Source organism: Spermophilus citellus (assembly GCF_964194105.1).
Source record: "Spermophilus citellus genome assembly, chromosome: 9".
Classification (NCBI taxonomy): domain Eukaryota; kingdom Metazoa; phylum Chordata; class Mammalia; order Rodentia; family Sciuridae; genus Spermophilus; species Spermophilus citellus.
Window position 1 is genome coordinate 138926866 of NC_138191.1, and position 15192 is coordinate 138942057.

At 47.0% G+C, this 15192-nt stretch overlaps 1 protein-coding gene across 1 annotated transcript in view; it reads left to right on the top strand.

Moving 5' to 3' along the window:
- SSU72 (SSU72 homolog, RNA polymerase II CTD phosphatase) overlaps window positions 1-15192 on the top strand; it is a 27385-nt gene continuing 12193 nt past the window's right edge. The window contains exons 1-2 of the mRNA XM_081308733.1: window positions 1-161; window positions 6110-6253. Coding sequence (XP_081164859.1) covers window positions 82-161; window positions 6110-6253 — 224 coding nt within the window. The 5' untranslated portion in view covers window positions 1-81. The remainder of the gene's footprint in view (window positions 162-6109; window positions 6254-15192) is intronic.

A 15192-nucleotide genomic window follows, 5' to 3' on the forward strand; every position in this document is an offset into this window, starting at 1 on the left:
TCGCCGCCATCTTGCTCGCGCGGAAGCCCGCGGCTGGGTGGGAGCCCGGGAGCGGGTTCGGCAGACGGTGCGGCCTTCGCCATGCCGTCGTCGCCGCTGCGGGTGGCGGTGGTGTGCTCGAGTAACCAGAATCGGAGCATGGAGGCGCACAACATCCTCAGGTAGTGGGTGCTCCGCCCTGGCCAGCGCACTCCCTTCCCGACCCCCGTCCCCACCAGTGCTGGCGGCGCGCGGCTCGGAGGCCCCGCGGACGGCGTCGGAGCGCGTGGCTCCCGCTCGGGCGGTCGGCGCGGGGACGTCCGTTGCGGAGCCGGAACGCTCGCGGCCGTCCGCCCGCCCTGCGGAACGCGGAGGTCGGGTGCCGCCGCCTGAGCTCGCCTCGGGCCCGAGGGCGGCGGCTGGCGTCGGGGGTCCGGAGCGAGGCCGGGTCTGGTGACGCACCGCGTCTAGTCGCGGTGGGACGAGTCTGGAAGCAGTGGTGGCCCGACTCCGCGTCTCGAGCGCCTGGGCGCTGCTGTCCACGTCTGCGGGTCTGCCCGGCCTCCCTCCCCGCCTGCTTCGGGCAGTGCGGGGACGCGGCGTGAGTTGGGGTCGGTGGTCCTGGCCTACGTCTCGTTACCGGCTCACCTTTCCTGGCCCTTGTGTATGTTAATAAAAGCTTATTCCTCCCTGACACAGGTTTTTTCGTTCAGCCCCTGAGAAGATGAAACATTGACCTCTTGTTTTACAGTTGAACTTCGGTGTAAATGTCAACTGGAATAGTAGAGCGCAGTTGAAATGCTTTTTTTCCCCGAAGTTACTACATGTAAACTTTTATAAATGTGTCTTTTAGTTGTAGTTAGACACATTTTATTTAAGATTTTAAGGAAAAAAAAGCCGCCGTCCTCTTGTGATGCTCCAGCCTGTGCTCTCCTGAGTGCCCTCTAAAAATTGGAAGGCCCCTTACATCTTTTAGGGAGGCTGAAGGTAACAGGTGTAATCTGCTAATCCTGAGTTTAATTCTCCTACAGTTTACCACGCAGTCCACAATGCTCACTTAGTGTCTTTTTCTCTCTCTTTTTTTTTTTTTTTTTTTGTAGATGGTGGTATGCTTTGAACCTAACAAATCCATGTGAAGATTGTTTTTAAGCCAGAAATGTGATAGAATTACATTGAGTTGTGTCTTCATGTATTTATTTATATGTATGTTGCAGTTCTGGGTGATCAAACTTAGGGCCTCACGTGCCAGGCAAGCATTCTACCAGTGAATTATGTCCCACCTTTTTGTAAATTAGGTTTTGGGATAGGTTCTTCTGAAATTGATTAGATTGTCCTGGAACTTGGGATGATCCTGCCTCAACCCACATATTTGGGATTATAGGCATGTGCACCCTGCCCATCTGGATGTGTATTTATGTCTGCAGTTTTCTGTTGAACATAGCATTAGATATTTGGTACATTTAAGTAAAAGAGTGCAAAGTCCACACCCCTGGAAAACTATCCAAGGTTGATTGGGAGACCTCCTCCACTGATGATTCATTAACAATTTTGTTAATGAATTGAGACTTAACAGCTGTGTTAAAGCCTAAGCCTCCCCAGAGGCAGTCAGTGAAGATTTAAGTCTGGAATGGCACCAGGTGCAGAAGAGCCCCTCCAAATAATCACCAGGTGGAAGTAAATTTTTATGTTGCTTTTACCTGCTTCGACATCCTTCATATTTCCTTGTGAGTGAGTAGATGCACAATGGAGTGAAAGATGAAGAGAATGAAGATTACTTAGTACCACTTTGGGGTACTTCCTCCTGGGTATCTTTTTATATGTGTGCACACATTTAGGGAGATGAAATAACTTGAGTAATCTGCTTTCCACTGATACAGCAAACATCACTGGCTTTCAGTATTCATACTGAATAACTGGGGTGGTTATGAAACTTATAGGGGCTCCTGTCCAGCCGTTAATTTTGTTACAAATCTCTCAACACTGCATTTGGGCAATTCTTATTTATTTATTGGTACTGTGGATTGAACTCGGGGGTACTAAACTACTGAGCCACATCCACAGCCCTTTTTGGAAATTTATTTAGAGACAGAATCTCACTGAGTTGCTTAGGACCTCACTAAGTTGCTGAGGCTGGTTTTGAACTTTTGATCCTCTTGCTTCAGCCTCCCAAGCTGCTGGATTACAGGACAGTGCCACCACAGCTTTTTTTTTCCCCCCCTTCCTTAACTGGATTGAATTCAGGGTGTTCTAGCACTGTCACAGGGTCTCATTAAGTTGCCAAAGTTCATTTCAAACTTGTGGTCCACCTGCCTCAGCCTCCTATACTGAATCACTGGGATCAGAGGCATATGCCACTGGCTTTTTGTTAGAAGCTAGAAGAGCTTATGAAAAGTTGTCTGTTTGTTTAAAGCACTGGTGATTGAATCCAAGGGTGCTTTACCACTGAATATCCCCCTGCCTGCCACCCTCCCCCCCCTTTTTTTTTTAACATTTGAGGCAGGGTCCTACAATCTTGCGAGGCTAGCCTAGAATTTTCAGACCCTTGTTTTAGCCTCAAGAGATTGTTTTGAGGTGAGATTTTGCTGCATTGCCCAGGCTGGTCTCAAACTCCTGGGTTTAAGCCATTCTATCACTTCAGCTTCCTGAGTTCTGGCAGTACAGGTGTGTGCTAACATCATTAGTAGGAAGTCCCATTTCAGAAAGATTGTAAATAAAAATAAATCTTCAACTTTGAGTGGGCTGGGGATGTGGCTCAGTGGTAGAGTACTTGCCTAGCAAGCATGAGGTCCTGGGTTCAGTTGTCAGTATTGGGAAAAAAAAAAAAAAAAACTAGGGATGTGGCTTAGTGTCTCTGGGTTCAATCCCCAATACTAAGAGAAGAATTCAATTAGTGCAGAATATTAGAAAAATACTGCAGGCCAAGTTTGTTAATTTGAGTATTTCCTTAGGATTCTGTACAATGTTCATTTTAGCTTTGTGATAATGATAAAAGTTTTCCTTAATTGAACATTTTTTTCACATTAGCTTCTCTTGTGTGTGTACTGGGATCAAACCTAGGGTCTCATGTATGCTAGGCAAGCAGTCTACCACTGAGTTATATCCCCAGCCTTACAGTGACTTTTTTTCTTTGCACTGGGAATAGAACTCAGCCTCCTCACACTTGATAGGCAAGTACTCTATCCCTGAGCTACATCCCCCACTCCTTTATGATATATTGTTTTTTTTTTCTTTTTTTTGCAGTACTAAAGAGTAAACTAGCCGGGCCCTGTGGTGCATACCTATAATCCCATTGGCTTTGGAGGCTGAGGCTTGAGGATCGGGAGTTCAAATCCAGCTTCAGCAACAGCAAGACACTAAGCAACTCAGACCCTGTGTCTAAATAAAATACAAGATAGGGTTGGGGATGTGGCTCAGTGGTTGAGTGCCCCTGAGTTCAATCCCCAGTAACCCTCCTACCCCGCCCCCCCCCCCAAAAAAAAAAAAGTGCTACCCTTTGAGGCATAGCCACAGGAGTTGCTCCAGACCCATATACAGAGTCCCTTTGTATGCAGCTTATGGTCAGAAGTTCTATCCTAGGTAACTTAGGCTCTGGGTTCAGTGCAGCCTCTGTGTTGTAGTCTACACAGGGTGCCCTGCTCCCTGTGTTTCCCAAGGCAGGGCCTTGAGCTCAAGTCCTGGCTCTGCCAGGCCTTGGTTCCAGTCATTTTAAGGTAATCTTGTTTTTATGGGTTCATGTGTTCATAGTAAACATGCTTATTATACAATTTTAATCCTTCCCCCATTGACTTGGAGACAGGTCCCTGCCTCCTAAAGCCCTATCCCAGCACAAAGCCTGTCTTAGGCAATAACCTGGTCCTGTTGGTTTAGATGAGCGAATGGTCCAATACAAAGGGCTGAGGCAGGGAGGAATCCTGACTGGGGTGGCTGAGGGAGAGGAAAGTGTTGCTCTGGGCCCCAGCACCCTCAGTGTTGAACTGCCCCAGCAGAGGCAAAGGTGATTGGTGGGGTCTGGTTACCATTGTCCAAAGGGGTGCTCCTGGATGCCTGTGTCAATGAATCACAGCCCTGTCCAAGTTCTTAATACATGCTCAGCTCAGGAGATCCAGAGGGTAACAGGGTTTAACCCCAGGAGGCATGTACCTATAGACCCAGGGTTGGTTTTAGTAATAGTCACCTCATGTCCTCAATTCACATTTTTCACATTTTGTCAGCCCTGAAGTTGGGATGGAGCTCTCATTTAAAAAGAATGAGCAGTATGTATGTCAGAATTGATGAGCCAGAGTCCCAGAGGGCTCTGCCTCAGCAGCCTGGATTTCTTTGGAAATGAGATCTGCTCTGCTGACCTCTGCCTACCATCCCCTAGTGCCAAGCAGGTGGCTGGTGCCATGAGGACTAGGTGAGGGGTCCTATCTTTGGCTGGTCAGGGTGGCCTGGGCAGTGTGCTTGTTCTTTGATGGAAAATACTTTTTGGAACTTGGAGTTTGTGAGGAAATACTTTCAAACTTCGGGAGAAAGGTATCTGCTTGCCCCATCAGGAATGTGTGTGTTCAGGTGTGCTATTGTCATAGGCCTGTTGGGCCAGGTCACACTCCCAGCCACAGCAACGGTTGACCTTGCTGCTTTCTAGCTTTTATTTTTTATTATTATTATTATTTTTTGTACTGGGGATTGAACTCAACCACTGAGCCACACCCCCAGCCCTATATTGTGTTTTATTTAGAGACAGGGTCTCACTGAGTTGCTTAGTGCCTTGCTGTTGCTGATGAAGCTTTACTTTTGACTGGGGGACTGAACTTTGGAAGTTTTGCTTTAGTGTTGTTTGTTTTCTCCCCCCAGTAGTGGGGATTGAAACCAGGGCTGCTCTACCATTGAGCTACCACATTCCCAGCCCTTTCTATGTTTTTTTTTTTTTTTTTTTTTTTTTTTAGTATTTTTTAGTTGTTGGACACATACCTTCATTTTATTTATTCTATGTGGAGCTGAGGATCAAACCCAGGGCCTCACACATGATAGGTGAATACTCTACCTCTGAGCCCCCAACCCAGCCCCTGTGTTTTAATTTTATTTTTTGAGTACTAGGGATTGCTCAGTCACTTGAGCAATTCCCAGCCCTATTTTGTATTGTATTTAGTGACAGGATCTCACTGAGTTGCTTAATACCTCACTTTTGCTGAGGCTGGCTTTGAACTCTAGATTCCCTGCCTCAGCCTTCCAAGTTTACAGACTTGCGCCACCACACCCAGCTCTGTTTTATTTTGAGGCCCATAACCTCCTGGGTATCTAGTGTTAAGGTGTATACTTCCATACCTATGATTGCTAGGTTATTTGAGACTTTCTTTGTTGCAGAGGACTCTCATGGTTGTTTAGGTCTGGTGGATCAGCCAGCATCAAGGGCACTGGGACTTTGCAGGGACAGTCTCCTAGGAGCAGATCAGTTTGGGAAGGGGTGCTCACAGCAAGTAGACAAGTCTGTCCAGGTGTCTTACAGATCCTGAGAAGTGAATCCTGCAAGAGGTCATGGCATTGGGCAGATGGCTCAAGGGTTCCAATGCACAATTAGTCTTTTTTTTTTTTTTTTTTTTTTTTTAAAGAGAGTGAGAGGGGGGAGAGAGAGAATTTTTAATATTTATTTTTTTTTTAGTTCTAGGCGGACACAACATCTTTGTTGGTATGTGGTGCTGAGGATCGAACCTGGGCCGCACGCATGCCAGGCGAGCGCGCTACCGCTTGAGCCACATCCCCAGCCCCACAATTAGTCTTTTGAGTTTAGAGTAACAGCTTTCAAAGCTATAGTGTTTGCATGTAGCCCTGAAATGGCAGATTCTGTTCTGTAGCAATGAACTATATTCCCCGTTCTTTTTTATTTTGTGATCAGATCTTGCTAAATTGCAGAGGCTTGCCTCCAACTTGAGTTCCTCCTGCCTCAGCCTCCTGAATTGCTAGAATTATAGGTGTGTGTTTCCACATACCTGACTCAATTTTAAATAACGTTAGGTTAATATTTTAGAAACTTAATTCTCTAATGTCCACAAATGAAGCTGCTTAGTCTGTTCATTTCCATTTGATACCTACTCAGTTTTAGAATGTTGTGTCTGAATCCAACTGATTCCCTTTCTGCTTTGTCTTCCAGCAAGCGGGGATTCAGTGTCCGGTCCTTCGGAACAGGAACTCACGTGAAGCTCCCAGGACCAGCACCTGACAAGCCCAATGTCTATGATTTCAAAACTACATATGACCAGATGTACAATGATCTTCTAAGGAAAGACAAAGAACTGTATCCCTCGGGTTGCCCTTAGAGAACCCAGGGGGCAGCTGCAGGCAGGTGTGATTGGTGACAGGCATGTTGCTTTAACCCCCTCTCGCAGGGACATGTTTGGGTGAAGTGGGCCCCTTTCTCTCTTTGCTGCCCGCTGGCAGGTCCCAGTGCTAGGTCCATTTGAGGCAGTGGCCATGGAAAGCAGACATGCAGACAGATGTGAAACCCACATGGACATGGTGAGGCAGAGGCCCAGGCATAATGTGAACAAAGGCACCTAGGTGGGGAGATAGCACCAGAGTGCCTTGCACTCCCACTGCAGGGCTCTAACTGCCTCCCTTTCAGGTGGGTACATGCATGTGCACTGACATGTAATCTGGCTGCTTTTAACATCTCTCTGGTTCTTGGGACCAGATGAAGAAGGCCAAGTTTTCTACCAAATAAAGTATGTTAGGAGCAGATAATCTCAGGGCACTTCATTTCAGGGAGACAAAACAGGCTGGATCTGCTACTTAAGACTCATGAAAAGAATGGTAATTAAAATAGGTTTTTATAAGTGACACCATAGTTATATAATGTTAAGTTGATCCATATACTCCTTCTTTTGTTGTTTTGAATTACTGGGGTAAACTCAGGGTGCTCTACCAATGAACTACATCCCCAATCCTTTTTTTATTTTTTATTTTGAGACAGGTTCTGGCTAAGTAGGCCAGGCTGACCTCAAACGTGCCATCCTCTGCTTCAGCCTCCTGAGATTACTGCTGAGATCACATACATGGCCATTATGCCTGGCAATGCCCTGGGTTTTTTGTTTTAGTACCAGGAATTGAACCTAGTGGTGCTTAACCAATAAGCCACATCTCCTCCCCCCCCCCCTTTTTTTTAAACTTTTTTTTTGTTGTTGTAGGTAGTCACAATCCCTTTGTTTATTTTTATGTGATGCTGAGGATCAAATCCAGTACCTCACAAGTGCAAGGCAAGTGCTCTTCCACTGAGCCACAACCCCAGCCCTCCCAGTCCTTTTTTATATTGATTTAGAGAGGGTCTCGCTGAGTTGCTTTAGGACTTTGCTGAATTGCTGAGCCTGGCTTTGAACTCACGATCCTCTTGCCTTAGTCTCCTGAGTCACTTGGATCATAGGCGAGTGCCATTGCGCCTAGCCTGGCCTGGGTTTTTGACCAGAGCATCTTGTGAACCTCCAGCTGATTCAAAATTTCCCGGAACTGAGGATGTAGCTTAGTGGATGAGTGCCTACTGAGCATGTGTGCTGGGTTTGATCCTCAGCGCCTTTAAATATCTGGACCTTCTTTTGTTATGCTTTTTAATTCTCAGAATGGAGCACAAACATATTCTAAGGAAATGAATATAAGTATCAAACAGGAAACTTCTTATCTTTATATTTGTATTAGAGTATTTAATAAACTGAAAAGTGAAACTGGGTGTGCTGGCATATACCTGTGTTCCCAGCTACTCGGGAGGCTGGGTCGGAGGAGTGCTTAAATGCAGGAGTTTGGGGCCAGCATTGGCAACATAGCCAGTTCCTATGTCAAAAACAGCAACAAAAAATAGTATTTAATAAACTGAAAATGTTTTTTGTAGCTGGGAGGGTCCTGGAAGTTCTAGCAGAATTTAAGTCCTGGTAATCACTGTATCTTCTACCCTCCCTGCTCTCTTCTCTTCCAGTTAGTTGAAAGGCTGTTGGTGGCAATATTGGGTGAAACATGGGTATTTCCTGCTGGTACCACTGCCTGGCCTGCGGAGCATTTGGGCATATGGAGTGTACGGTCCTGGGAGCCTCCAGGCAGAAGACCCACCAGGGGTCTCAGAGCACATCCGGTGCTTCTCCTTGCTCAGAAGCAAGGAATCTGCATTAGGAGAACTGTCCCTAGGGGTTTTCAGTGTTCTCTCTCTCCTCTACCCACATACTTGGATGAGGAGGTGGCCAGGCTGTCTCGGAAGAGTACCTCCCTGAAGAAGTCATTTGGTGAGAGCGCTGTCCCTTTTTTTTTTTTTTCCTCTCAGCCTCACTAAGAAGCATAAGCCCCTTTCTGAGAATCTCGTTTTAGTTCTGGGTGCTTCCCTCAACTCTGGGAAAAGCTCAAGGTTTTTATTACTTAAACACAAGTGTGCCATTAATCTTTCCCCGAGATCCTCTGCTTTTGAAAATTGTCTTCAACTGGCAGCATTCATTTTTGAAACTCCTGTGTTCAATGAGAGAAATAAAAACAGGTATGCACATGTTCACACTAACTTAATTGTTACAAATTCAGCTCTTTCATGTAGGAACCAACTGGCCTGGGCTCCTAGGTGGAATATCACTTAGCACACTTTACAAGGATCAAGGCTAGCTTCAGCAGCAGGTTCACTGGGGACCTGGTGAGGGAGAGATGCCTGTGCCTAGTGGTTCAAAGGGAGCTGCAGCACCACCAGGATTCGGAATCTCCTCCACAGGTCAGTTAGTCCAGAAGATGCTACACATGTGCTTTCCTCCCCCTACAGGTCTAGGGATTGAGCTACTTCACAAACAGCCTATTTTATTTTGGGGCAGGGTCTTATTAAGTTGCTGCTGAGGCTGGCCTCAGATTTGCAGTCCTGCCTTAGCCTTCCAAATAACTGGGATTGTAGATAGGTGCCACCATTCCTGGCTATATGTGGGCTTTTCATGGATTGCGGGGTGGTAGAGCTGGGGAAGCTCGTGGCCACCTTTGGAGCTTTGTGAAGTATTCACCTTGGGAACCTTTTTTTGTTTTGTTTGTTTTTGGGGGGTGGGTGGGGGTTATAGGGATTGTTGAAGTAGGGACGCTTAGCCACTTTTAGCCACTTACAGTCCCAGCTGCTTTTTTTTTCCTTTGTACTTGTAGATGGACAGGTGCCTTCATTTAGTAATACCTGGTGCTAAGGATCGAGCCCAGGGCCTCTCACGCCAGGCAAGCACTCTGCCACATGCCAGTAAGCCACACCCCAGCTCAAGGAGACAGGATCTTGCTAACTTGCTCACTTAGTTGTTGAGACTGACCTACAGCTTTTGATCCTACCTCTGCCTCCCAAGTCACTGAGATTACAGATGTGCACCACTGTGCCTTGCTTCTGGGACTTTGTGTAGGAGAGTCGCCTCCTGTGGTCACCCCTGGGGATGAGGCCACCTTTGTGGGCTTCTTTGGGGCCAGATCTCCATTTTCTAGGTTGGGGTAGTAGGGGCCAAGATGATGCTTTTCTAAGTTCCTCCCAACGCTTGTGGTCAGGAGAAGAAGGACATCTCCATGAAGTTCACTGTGGATGTTGGTGTGAAGCTGGGGTGGGCAGTGGCATCCTTTCTGATACAGGAATGCACAGCTCTGGTAGGGCTCCTTTTCCACAGTGGGAATGGCTCAAGTGCAGGACAGCCTCTGTGTGGGTGGTATGTCTGCTTGAGGGGCACTCTGGTAGCATTAGTTGATTAGCAATGGGGATGCGACCAATGTGATACATGCAAATAAAAGCTAAACACCCATCTAGCAGAATAACCTGTCAGTATGCAGAAGTGATGCTGGTTGTCTCCAGTGCAAAGCTAGAAGGGTATTTCAAGATGTCACTCAAAGATAGAACATGGCGTTCTGCCTCCACTGCTTCAGTCGGTGCCCCAGGCTTCAGTGCACTGGTGTCAGTAGGACACCAGTTTCCAGACCCTCTGTACTTAAAAGGACTCCAAGGTAGCTGGGCATAGTGGCTACATCTGTGATCCCAGCAACTTAGAAGACAAGCAGGGGAATGGAAAAGGTCTGTGAAGTGTTTAAACTTTCAAGGGAGAGGAGGATGTGACTTGCAACAGAGCTGGGACTGGGTTAGAATCCAGGGGCGCACCAAGGGACTGATGACTGCTGTGGCCAGGGCCTCACATTCCTTGTGTGTTCCCACTTCACAGAGTTTTTTTTATTATTATTATTAGTTTTCCGCGGACACAACATCTTTGTTTGTATGTGGTGCTGAGGATCAAACCAGGGCCGCACGCATGCCAGGCGAGAGCGCTACCGCTTGAGCCACATCCCCAGCCCCCTCACAGAGTTCTTGATAATAGAGTAAATGAGAGCACATGGTTGCTGTTTTTGCAGTACTGGTAAGCGAGCACAGGGCCTCACATGCTAGCAAGTGCTCTACCCCTGAGCTCCATCCCCAGGCCATGGAAGGGCTGTGTTTTATCCTTCAGTAGATCTTGGCCAGTAGTTCTGCTGGTGTTGAAGCCCAGGTGCCCCTGGACTTGGGGTGTGGTTGTGTCTGATAGACCCACCAAGTGTAGGTAGTTGGGCCTGGCAGGTCCTCAGTCAGCAGCAGTGCCCTGCAGTGTCTCGTCCTCTCCTGACCACAGGGCTGGCTGGAATCTGAGGCTGCCCCTGCCTACGATATTGAGACTGTTTGACCAGGCTGAGGACAGACCCGAATCAAAGTAGTTTCTGGAAATTACATCACTTTTGCACCATTGAAAGCTAATCCATCAAATCAGCGGCTGTGAGGATGTAGTAGGGCACACTAGTGATCCTAGTAACTGGGGCAGGAGGATTGTGAGTTCAAAGCCAGCCTCAGTCACTTTGTGAGGCCTTAAGCAACTTAGAACCTATCTAAAAAAGGGTTGGGGATGTGGCTCAGTGTTTAAGCACCCAAGTTCAATCCTTGGTATTAAAAAACAGCCCATCTTCACAAATTGTTAAATACTTGAGCATAAAACAGTGGTTTTGATTTTGGTTTCCACATGTAGAACTGCTCCTGAAGGATTGAGACTCGATGCCTACCTGTAGTTGTAAACCTACTGGTGGGAATTAGGGTAGTAGGGCTGTATTTGCAGCACCAAATGGAAACCTTATTGAATCAATCAAAAGTTGTGGTTTTGCTTACTTCTTCCTGATGAAGCCAGACTTGGTTGGTTAATAGTTTCACCATTTTCCCTTTGGGAATTGCCTGCTCCTGTTATGGGTACATGGATCAGAGATAGAAAAATCTAAGTCCTCTGACCTCCAAAGACAGACAATGAGGAGTTCTAAGCAAGGCTCAGGTGGTCCCAGCTGCTCTGGAGGGTAAGGGGGGAGAAATATTTGCAGCAGCATGGGTGGCACAGCAAGTCCCTATCTCAAGGGGGAAGAAAATGTTCAGTGTTTTATATTCTGATTGTCATTTTAATGAGGGCAACAGTGTATATTCTTTCTTTGGTACTAGGGATAGTACCAAAGAGCTATATTCCCATTACTTTTTATTTTTTATTTTGAGACAGGGTCTCCCTAAGTTGCTGAGGCTGGCATTGAACTTGCAGTCCTCCTGTCTCAGCCTCCTGAGTAAATGGGATCACAGATATACACCACTGTGTCCAGCAGTTTAATTTTTTTTCCCCTTGTAGCTGAGAATGGAACCCAGAGCTTTGTATATCAAGGCAAGCCCTTTAGCACTGAGCTATGTCCCAGCCCAGCAGTTCATTTTTGTAAAGAGTCACATTCAAAGTGTGCCATTCCACAGTTTTATTATTCTTGATGGTGAAATAATCACTGCAGTTGACCCCCGCTTTCCCCAGTGCTGGGGATCAAACGGGGACCTTGCACATACTGAACATGTGTGTTGTACTGTTTAGCCATATCTTAAAATTAATCTTAGAACATTTTAACCACCCCCCAACCCCTGATAACTGCTGATGTGCTTTCCCTCTGGATTTGCCTACTGTGGACATTTGGCATGAAGGCAAGCATATAACACATGGCCTCTTCAAGTGGCCGCCTGTTACTGACTGCTTTTGATGTTCCCAAGGCTCACCCATGCTATGTGGCATGTACTGAAACTTTTTTTTTTTTTTTTGGTACTGTGGATTGAACCCAGGGCACTTCACCAATGCACTACATCCCAAACCTTTCCGTTTTTTTTTTTTTTTTTGATACAGTGTCTTGCTGAGTTGCCCAATCTGGCCTGGAATTTACAATCCTTCTGCTTCAGCCGCCTCATTTGCTGAGATCACAGGTGTGGCCACTGTGCCCAGCTAGAATCATGTTGAGTACCAAGCGTCGGGGAGCTCCCTTCAGTGCTGTTCTCAGCCCCTTCAGGGTCAGGTTTCAAAATTAAGTTGGCTCCAGGGCCTTTTAATCTCTGGCTCAGTGAAAACTGGTTTATCAGACTTAATTGCAGCATGTCTGGTAAAGACATGAGTTGTTTCTGCTTGTAAAAGTGCGGAGTGGCCAGTCAAGCCAAATGAAGAGCCATTGGACCCGGGAATGGAGTCAGCAAGGGGTTAAGAAGCTGTAAGAGGAGCTACAGGGCCTTTCTGGAGCATGGTGGTCGCAGGGAAGCTACCTGGGCAGCCCGCTCCTTCCGTGCCAGTCCTATTGGCCATTCCAGAGGCTGTGTGGTATGTGCTTAAGATGGAAGAAAAGGATCTTCTGTACACTTTTTTTTGTGTGTGTGCGTGTGCATGTGGGTGCTGAGGATTGAACCCAGGTGTGCTCTACCACTGAGCTACATTCCCAGCCCTTTTTAGTATTTTTTGAAACAGTCCTTGAATTTTGTGATCCGCTTTCCGTGTAACTGGGATTACAGGTATGCCTTGGGGGCTGCTTTCGTAAGTTGGTTATTTTATTAAAGCCTTTAGTAGATACTTGCTTTATGATTTACAAAGCCACTTTCCTTAAAAAGCAAGTAAAAATGTGGCTCTGAATGTTATAATGTGATTTTAATTCCAAGCCTCAGTTGTTCCCTAAACATTGAAGTGCAGGAACAACTAGCACTTTTTCTTGGGTCAGGGCTGTGTGCTTGAAGTAAAGGCTGAGCACATGAGCTGGCATTCTGACATACCTTTTTGTTTAATCCTGTGGGTCTCTTGTAATTCACCTTTGGAATTTATATTGGTTTTTAGCTATTCATGTATCTTTCCTCACATCCTTTCAGTTCATTTTTTAGGGCCTGGGTTAATTTAGGTGTATACCCACTTTCTTTCTGTGTATGTCTTCATATCTTTAGGTAAAAGTTTTTTTTTGTTGTTGTTTGTTTGTGGTGCTGGGGATTGAACCACGGCCTTGTGAATGCGAAGCAAGCACTCTACCAACTGAGCTATAGCCCCAGCTCTTAGATAAAATGTTTAAAAAAAATGCCAGGATCCTAAGTTTCCACTGCTTTGGTCTCATCCTGGGTACCCTTGTTAGGCACAGCATTGAGGGGGGGTGTGTCCCTCTCTCTCACCTTCTACACCATCACTCATTTTGTAAACTAGGACCAAGGATCTGTTCTAAAACTTGCTCTTCAGAGGTCTCACCAAACTCCTCTTTGAAACTGTTCTGGGCGGTACTGGCTGGCAGTCTCCAGATTCCTGCCCTCTGGGTGTTCTCCCTGAAGAACCCCCCTCCATCCACACAGTTGGTACCCAGCTACTCTGATTTCCCCTTTGTCTTAAGTCCTGGGTATGTCCCCCTTGCTGAATTGCTGATCTGGTGGCCAGCCTAGCACACTGACCTGTGGTCCTCAGGCCACTCATTTCTCATCTTGTTTTTGCTCTGGTTGGTAGCTGTGTTTTTGGAAACCAGGCATAGTGGTACACACATAGGATCCTAGCTTCCATCCCTGGGCTAAAACCTCCTGTATCTCAGGGGGGTGGAAAAAAGGTTTGAAAATGATATTTGACATGACTGTTCTCTGACCCAGGTACCACTTCCTAGAGGAATGCTCATCTAGGTTTTGCCTGCACATTGACTTCAAGGTTTTGTAAAAACACTCATCCCTGAAGAAAAAACTCTGGTCTTGGGTGTTTTGGGTGAGGTCAGAGGTGGTGTTTGCCTGCTCATCTCATCTGATCAGAGGTCAGAAGTTGAACAGAGCTTATTGACTAAGGTGGTTGCTGAGTCTGGACATGATATTGCCACACTGCCTGTCCATTAAGTATAAGGTAATGCTGACAGTTTCTCAGTTCCTGGGGACAGGAGGCACAAGGCCATTGTAGATGGGGCAGACCTCCTGGCCACAGCGTCCGAGGCACCGTGTTGAACACCAGTTGCAGCTGAGTGCCTAGTGGCTCTTCAAGCTTATGCAGCCTGTCCCACAGGAAAATACTGCTCATCAAGATGAATTTACTTCAGGTAGTCATTGTTTCCGAGCTTTTGGTGTAGTAGCCCTCCCAAAGGGACAGGAGCTGATGGCTCTTTGCTTAATGATGTTGATGCCCTTGACCATCTGCATTCTCCCTCCATAGGTGCCCAGCCCTCTTGTGTCCCAGGGATGGAGAGTGGGTGCTGTCTCCCACCTGCATAGACATAATTGGCCTCCCTTGTCCAGGATGTCATGGCCTACTCCAGCCACCCAAACACTGGTCTTTCTCTTCTTGCTGTGCTGTGCTGAGCTGCAGCCCATGCAGCATGTTCCTGCAGCACTCCTTCTCAGTGGCATCATGTCCTGTGTGACTTAAGCACCCATCCTGGAAACAGGCCAGCTGAGCTCCAGCCTGGCTTTCGAGGCCTTAACTGTTTAAGGCACTAATGTGACCCTATGTGCAGTGTTTTGGTGTCTGGGGAGAGGTGGGAAGCCTCCAAGATTCCTGTATCGTCCACCACTTGGCCATGAGAGGACAGCTGGCCCTCTTGTCTAGTGTGGCACGGCCACCCAGTTTGCTGTAGCAGGGCTTCACACCTGTGTCCCCTTTCGTAAGGGCCAGGCTCTCCAGGCCTGCTGGGGAGAGGAGCCAGCAAAGGGCTCTAGGACAGTACCCACCCTTCTGTGAAGGAATGTGGCTCCTTCAGGAATTTGATTAAGAGGAAGGGCAGTGGAAGCTATTAGGAGCTGTGGTGGTCAGGGAATGGTGTGGCCATGGGATTGAGAGCGTTGACACCAGGGGAGCCAGAGAGTTGCTCTAATGTCTCAGTGACCGACATTCTGCTTTTGGCACAGCGTTTCCACATTACACAATGGGCCAGCGCACAGTTCTTTGTGCCACCTGCATCATTTTGGCAGTGATGGGCACCTCTCTT